At 60.3% G+C, this 7,217-nt stretch overlaps 1 protein-coding gene across 1 annotated transcript; it reads right to left on the reverse strand.

Moving 5' to 3' along the window:
• Positions 1 to 2,668: 2,668 nt before the first annotated feature.
• ALPI (alkaline phosphatase, intestinal) lies at positions 2,669 to 6,387 on the reverse strand. The gene is made up of 12 exons (XM_064287386.1): positions 6,318 to 6,387; positions 6,112 to 6,228; positions 5,917 to 6,032; positions 5,584 to 5,758; positions 5,333 to 5,505; positions 5,015 to 5,140; positions 4,649 to 4,721; positions 4,427 to 4,561; positions 4,154 to 4,345; positions 3,834 to 3,950; positions 3,477 to 3,723; positions 2,669 to 2,741 (listed from the first exon to the last, which is right to left on the reverse strand). The coding sequence occupies exons 1-12, from the start codon at positions 6,385 to 6,387 to the stop codon at positions 2,669 to 2,671; spliced, it is 1,614 nt and encodes a 537-aa protein (XP_064143456.1).
• Positions 6,388 to 7,217: the final 830 nt, after the last annotated feature.

Consider the following 7,217-nt stretch of genomic DNA (forward strand, 5'->3'; position numbering starts at 1 on the left):
ATGGTGTTCTTCATTCTCCTTTGATCCAGGTGGGTTGAGACCAACTGATGCATCTTAGATGGTTGCTACATTATCTAGTTTTAACCAAACAAATCCTCCAACACAGTCAAGTGTAAAGAAACCACAATACCAGTAATCCACCCACAGGAGAGCAATAACAGAAGGCTCAGTCTTGACATTTCCTAATTTCCATACGTACGTGTCATTATCCACATTACAGGCTTGCAAAAGGTGAGCCCCCTGCAAAACAAAACTAACAAACCAAAAACCTTTTTGAAGTGTGGCTCCACATCCGCCTTCCGCCATGGTTAACTGGTGAAACCTGCCCTGAGAACGTTGTGCCTTGAGAGATTCATCAACAACAGCAAGAAACCACTGTGATTGACGAGGCGTTTAAAACCAGGCTTTCAGAACACGAAGACAAATCCTCTGCGATCTTTTTTTTCCCAGCGATGTTTAAAGTGGTGTGCTGTTCAAGCCAGGACTTTTCTATATTTCCCTAAGCAAGGATAAATATTTGGAAAGCCCGTGTAAAATTTCCTGTGTAATAGCAAAAAACAAAAAACACCTACCACCAGGCAAACACTCCTTCTTCCTGCTGCCGTAAAAATGGCAGAAAGAATGGACAGAAAATAATCTGTTGACAAACGGAAAACCATCTCTTTGACAGCAAATAGTGTTGGAAGATGCATAGAGAAAACAATGTGTAGATTGAAAGGAACCAGTGAGAGAGTAAATTACTCAGTGTGGGAGGTTTGCTACACAGTTGGCTGAAAGTACAGATGTTTCTTACACAGCTCAGTTTAAGATACTTGCTGGATTCTGTCCCAGTAATGAAATACACAAACCATCTTTTGTGTGTGTTGTATGTGAACCAGTAAAAGAGAGCAGAGAAGATATATTCTCGACAGTAAACGTCTTGTTTAATAAAAGCAATGTCATCGTAGGAAAATGGCATAAGTGTACCCGTTGATGGCATAGCTACCCAGGAGGGAATGTTTTCTGTAAAAAGGTTGAAGATGTAGAGTATCACCCGCAAAGCGCACTCATTGCCTGGTCCACACTGAAACCACTGTAGGAAAGAAACAGAAGCTTCGAGGTGCATAAAGGGCAGGAGGTTCACCCCATGTGTGCTGAGTAGAACTGCTCCACAGGGGCTTTCAAGGCTGTGACCTTTCAGAAGCAGATTGCCAGGCCTTTCTTCCGCAGTGCCTGAGTGGGTTCAAGCCTCTAATCTTCCAGTCAGTAGTTGAGTACGTAAGTATTTTGCTATCCAGGAACTCCAGGAGGTTATCAAATCAAACCAAAACAAACCCACTGCCATGGAGTCGATTCCAACTCATATGGACCCTGGGTATCAGTGGGGTTAATTTTGTAAACCCAAGAGTGTTCTCCCTGTTAGAGTAGAATCTTTATGATCCTTGGTAATGAGATTAGGAGTAACCCTGAAAACTTGGCCAACCACAAGGGACAAGCCATCTAAAAGGTTGTCACCAGCTCCCCTGCCTGCCTTCACTCCTCCCCTCTCCCCACCACCCTTTCTTCTTCTCAAAGACAATTGCGCTGACATTTTTTGAGTTGACAAAGGCTGTCAATCTCAGACAGCCAGCAGAAAGCTCTCCATGCATCTGTACCTTCAAGGTAAAGATGCCCTTTCAATAAAAAGTAACTTTTTGAATGTGGCACAGTGGTTAAGCTATGGCTGCTAACCAAAGGGTTGGCAGTTCCAATCCGCCAGGCGCTCCTTGGAAACTCTACGGGGCAGCTCTACTCTGCCCTATAGGGTCGCTATGCGTCAGAATCCACTGAACAGCACTGGGTTCTGGGTTTTTGAATGAAAACTCATGCTAAAGAGACAGCGTTTTTGCAAAAAGCTGTTTGGAAATATTCCCATTGATGTGTGCTATTGTGGCCCAATCCAAAAAAAACAACCAAATCTGATGGACTCGGAGTGACCCTATAGGACAGTTGCAGCCGAGCGCTTTAACGATGTGTCACCAGAGCATCTTTTATTTGACGAATAAGACCCCTCATAACTCACATATTTTTTTAAACAACTTGGAAGCAGAAGCTGCTGTCTTATTAGTCACATATAAATCACATTGCATAAAGGTCGCCCTTTCAGAGTAGGGCCTTCAGTGGGTTTTAGTACAGGATTTCGCCATCATCACCACTACCCAAATCTAGAACCATCTGCTTTTAAAGCTTTCAGTGCAGACTTCCCTTGAGTTTTGAATCCATTGGCCCGGGTGGCGGCAGACTTTGCTCATCCCGCCCTGGGGAGCACGGTGCGCAGCCTCTTCTCCAGCACAGCGCCCAACCGCCGCCGCTCAGGACCTGTTGCAGGGGTGGAGGGTCCCATGCCCCCGACGTGCCCTTGAGCGCAGCGCTGGGTGTGGGCGGGCCTTGGCTGCGCCTCTGAGACCTAGCCGGGCTGGTCCTCGGCACACCCTTTAGTCCCGCCCCATCGAGAGGCCCGGGTAGCGGCCAGGATGGGGGCCTGGGGTTGAAGGATCTGAAGATAGGGATTCAGGGGGTGGTGGCTTGGGCAGCCGGGGCTTCGGAGTCCTGGGGAGGTGGGGCCTCGGGGACCCCTGGTGTGGGAGCAGAAACTCGGCAGTGGGACCCAGGGACCCTAGGGAGGTGGGGGCTAGAGGGCCCTGGGGAGTCAGGAGGCGGCGGGCAGCAGCAGCAGCAGCAGCAGCAGCAGTGGCCCGGCCAGCAGCGGCCTCGACAGCGGGCGGGCGGGGAGCGCGGCGCTGGTGGTGCCGGCCGGGGGCGCGGCGCTGGTGGTGCCGGCCGGGGGCGCGGCGCTGGTGGTGCCGGCCGGGGGCGCGGCGCTGGTGGTGCGGGCGGGGGGCGCGGCGCTGGTGGTGCGGGCGGGGGGCGCGGCGCTGGTGGTGCCGGCCGGGGGCGCGGCGCTGGTGGTGCCGGCCGGGGGCGCGGCGCTGGTGGTGCCGGCCGGGGGCGCGGCGCTGGTGGTGCGGGCCGGGGGCGCGGCGCTGGTGGTGCCGGCCGGGGGCGCGGCGCTGGTGGTGCGGGCCGGGGGCGCGGCGCTGGTGGTGCGGGCGGGGGGCGCGGCGCTGGTGGTGCGGGCGGGGGGCGCGGCGCTGGTGGTGCGGGCGGGGGGCGCGGCGCTGGTGGTGCGGGCGGGGGGCGCGGCGCTGGTGGTGCGGGCCGGGGGCGCGGCGCTGGTGGTGCGGGCGGGGGGCGCGGCGCTGGTGGTGCGGGCCGGGGGCGCGGCGCTGGTGGTGCGGGCGGGGGGCGCGGCGCTGGTGGTGCGGGCGGGGGGCGCGGCGCTGGTGGTGCGGGCGGGGGGCGCGGCGCTGGTGGTGCGGGCGGGGGGCGCGGCGCTGGTGGTGCGGGCGGGGGGCGCGGCGCTGGTGGTGCGGGCGGGGGGCGCGGCGCTGGTGGTGCCGGCCGGGGGCGCGGCGCTGGTGGTGCGGGCGGGGGGCGCGGCGCTGGTGGTGCGGGCGGGGGGCGCGGCGCTCGTGGTGCCGGCTGGGGGCGCGGCGCTGGGCGTACTGGCAGAGGGCCCCAGGCCGCAGTCCGTGTAGGGCTCGAGGCAGGCGGCGAAGGCCATGACATGCGCCACGAAGTTCTGCTCCTGCACGCCGTGCACGAGGTGCGCCTGCGGGCCGCGCGCGAACAACGCCACGTCCTCGCCGCCATGCGTCTCGGACGACAGGGGCACCGCGGCCTGCTGCTTGTAGTCGGGGAGCACTGGCAGGAGGCGGATGGGCGTCAGGGCGGCCTCCTCTTCCTGAGTCCCTCCCGGCATCTTCGCCACTGTCCCCTCCTGGCGTCCCCTCCACGGTCCCCGCCGCACTCACTACTCTGGCTCTCGTTGACATCGGGCCTGGAGCCGGTGCCGAGCGCGTAGCCGGGCCCGTTGCCGTACAGGATGGAGGTGTAGGCCTTGCCGTCTGAGGCCTTGCTGCTCGCCAGCCCTGCGGGAGAGTCGGGGGCCTTGGATGGCACTGACCACAGCTGGTGGAGGCCGCTGTGTGCAGACGTTTCATGACTATTCACACGGGCCCTACAAGGCTGGTACTATTACCACGCCAATTTGATGGATGAGGAAACTGAGTCCCAGCGAGATTTCTGCCATATTAATTTACAGAAGAGCGCTTGCCACTCTCCCCGAGCCTACCCAAGATGGAGCTCCCACGCAGTGTGTAGCCCCCGAAACTGAAGACGTGGGAGTGGTCGGCGGTGACGAGGGTCAGTGTGTCCTTCTCGCTTGTGAGCTGGCCCGCCCTCTCGATGGCGATGTCAAACATGACAGCTTCGGTCAGTGCCATGTAAGCATTGCTTGCGTGGTGACCGTGGTCGATGCGGCCCCCTGTGGCAGACCAGGGAAGTGGATAACCCCCAACCTGCCCCTGAGCCCCTCTGCCTCTGCTCCTTCAGTCTGGTCACTCACCCTCCACAAAGAGGTAGAAGCCCTGGGCGTTCCTGCTCAGCAGGCGGATGGCTGCCTCGGTCATGTCCGTCAGAGAGGGGTCCTGGCTAGTGTCACGGGTTGCATCATATTTCATGTCTGCTGGCTCAAAGAGGCCTGTGGGAAAAGACGGCAGTGGGGGCTGGCCCCTGGCCAGCTGGCCAGGGACAGGAAGGTGGGGGAAGGATTGGTGAAAGCTGTTACCCATGAGGTGTGTAACCGAGGTGTCCTGGGATGCCTGGATGAGCGCTGTGCGGTTCCACACGTAGCGGGCACCCTGCGAATGACAGGACCAGCCTTCAGCCCACAGCCCTAGGGCCCCCAGCCCCCGCCACATCCGTGCCTGACCGAGGCCCTACACCCATAAGCCCCTGCACCCACGAGCCCCCGCACCCATGAGCCCCTGCACCCATGAGCCCCTGTACCCACAAGCCCCTTCACCCACGAGCCCCTGCACCCACGAGCCCCTGCACCCATGAGCCCCTGTGCTCACAGGCCCTTGCACTCACGAGCCCCTGCGCTCACGAGCCCCTGCACCCATGAGCCCCTGCACCCACGAGCCCCTATCACCTGGTGCTTGTCTAGCCACTCCTGCACCAGGTTTCGGTTGTCTGCCCTAACTCCACTCTGGTCTGGGTACTCAGGGTCTGGGGTCCCCGTGGGAAACATGTACTTGCGGCCTCCTCCAAGGATTACCTGGGGTGAAAGGATGGTGCAAGTGGGCTTGGGGCCTGGCTGGCCCTGTGTCCCCTCCTCAGACAGCTTCTAGCTCCCCCCCAGGTCTTTGTGGGAATGGCTCGTTTCAGGCTGTACCTGTTACATCCTCCCTAAGCCCTCCACCAGTCCTCGCCCCCCTCGCCCTCGCCATCTGCCCAGCCCCGCCCGCACGTCAATGTCCGTGTTGGAGATGAGCTGTGTGGCGATGTCCTGGCAGCCCTCATTCAGCGCCTCGGCAGGCATGTCGGTGTCTGAGTACCAGTTGCGGTTCACCGTGTGTGCATATGTGCCAGCTGGTGAGGCATGCTGCACTCGAGTGGTGGTCACCACCCCCACGGACTTCCCTGAGGGTGGCAGAGGTCAGGGTGGGCAGCTGGGGCTCCAGGCCACCTCTGCCCCCACAGCCCAGGCTCCCAGACTACCTGCTTTCTTGGCCCGGCTCAGAACGGACATGACCTCATTGCCGCGGGTCGTGTTGCACTGGTTATAGCGGGCAGCCGCACTCAGGCCGATGGTCCCGTAGTTGGCTTTGACCCCACACAGGTAGGCAGTGGCCGTGCCTGCGCTGTCTGGCACTTGCCTGTCCACGTTGTATGTCTGGGGATAGAGATACCTTCAGCTAAAGCTCTGGGACACACTCAGACTGTGACCCAGGCCTCTGGGCCCGTCCACATCTGCACATAGGCCCCAAAATCAGGCCCACCCTCTGGGGGCATTCCTCCCACCCTGCTTCTGAGCCTGGCAATTGCCCTTACCTTGGACAGAGCCAGGTATGGGAAGTGGTCCATGGCCAGGGATGTCTCAGGCCCCAGGTGGCCATTCAGCTGCCCTTTTAGGATCCTTGTGGCTGTCACCGTGGGCACCCCCATCCCTGAAGGAGCAGGACCCTATCAAGGCTGAGCTCCCAGGGCTGTGGGGGTACCAGGGGTGGGCAGCCTTCACACACTCACCATCCCCCAGGAAGATAATGAGGTTCTTGGCGGCCGTCTGGATGGGCTGCAGCTTCTTGGCGGTGTGCAGGGCCTCGGCTGCCTTCTGATTCCAGAAGACTGGGTCCTCCTCCTCAACTGGCCAAGGGGAAGCAGAGGCCGGGTCAGTCTGGGGCAGCCCCTGTTTGTTGGGGCGAGGTAGGGGCTGGGGTGGGGGGCCTTTTTACCTGGGATGAAACCGAGTGAGAGCTGTAGCCTCAGGCCCAGCAGCAGCAGCTGCGCCCAGGCCCCTGGCATGCCTGTGGGGTGGCGGAGGGCTGCCAGGCTGGGAGACCGGGAGGCTGGAACCCAGGAGGCTGAGACTGAAGGGCACCAGCTGTTGTACCAGCTCCTGGACTTGAGTCAGGGAAGGACTTTGGCCCTGGCTCTTAAAGACTCCATGTCCCTCCCAGTACCCCAGGGGCCCAGCTGACCCCACCCCTGCCCTGGGCCTTCCACCTTGCTGCTGACCGGGAAGTGGCAGGATATGGCTGAACCAACCAGGGGGCAGGGGTCCTAAAAAAGGCAGGGCCAACCCTCACAAGGTGGGACTAGCTGTCTCTCTGGAGGTGGGGTGGGGGACTTTGGGGCAGGTCCAGATGAGCCTTATGGGCATGGTAGGGTATGGCTGAGCAGTGTGTTGGGGGGCAAGTGAGGGCTGGGATGTGCGGCCCCCTCATTCACCTCATTTGTTTGGGATTCCCCAGGAGCCTGCTTCGGCCAGGTGAGTGTACAGCGCACAGTCTGGGCAAGGGAGCTGGGCTGGCCACTTGAGGCCTTAAACCCAGGAGACATGGGAAGCAGGTGTGGGGTGGCCTGGTGTACCCCACTGTCTACTTGGTTTCTCACCAGGCTTCACAGGCTCATGGGGTGGGCACTGGGCTTGAGGGTCCATCTGGGGGCCTAGACCCAGAGTTCCTTTTCTGTGGAAGAGGTGGGGCTGGTGGGGGCAACAGAGTGGGGGCCTTGTCTGTGTCTCCACAGCCTCACCCACGTGTGGGCACCTGTGGCCGGAGGAGTGGGTGCAGTGGATCTTCTGGAGGGTATGGCAGGCCCATAAGGAGCCCTGGTGGTGCAGTAGTTAATCG

This window comes from Loxodonta africana, chromosome 6 (genome assembly GCF_030014295.1).
Source record: "Loxodonta africana isolate mLoxAfr1 chromosome 6, mLoxAfr1.hap2, whole genome shotgun sequence".
Taxonomy (NCBI): Eukaryota; Metazoa; Chordata; class Mammalia; order Proboscidea; family Elephantidae; genus Loxodonta; species Loxodonta africana.

What these genes read in the sequence shown, in the direction of transcription:
- ALPI (XM_064287386.1), bottom strand. Translation starts at nt 6,387, where the DNA reads ATGCCAGGGGCCTGGGCGCAGCTGCTGCTGCTGGGCCTGAGGCTACAG. An exon ending in CATTATCTTCCTGGGGGATG is followed by an intron (nt 6,033 to 6,111) that starts GTGAGTGTGTGA and finishes CTGCTCCTTCAG; the next exon opens with GGATGGGGGTGCCCACGGTG. An exon ending in TCTCCAACACGGACATTGAC is followed by an intron (nt 5,141 to 5,332) that starts GTGCGGGCGGGG and finishes CTTTCACCCCAG; the next exon opens with GTAATCCTTGGAGGAGGCCG.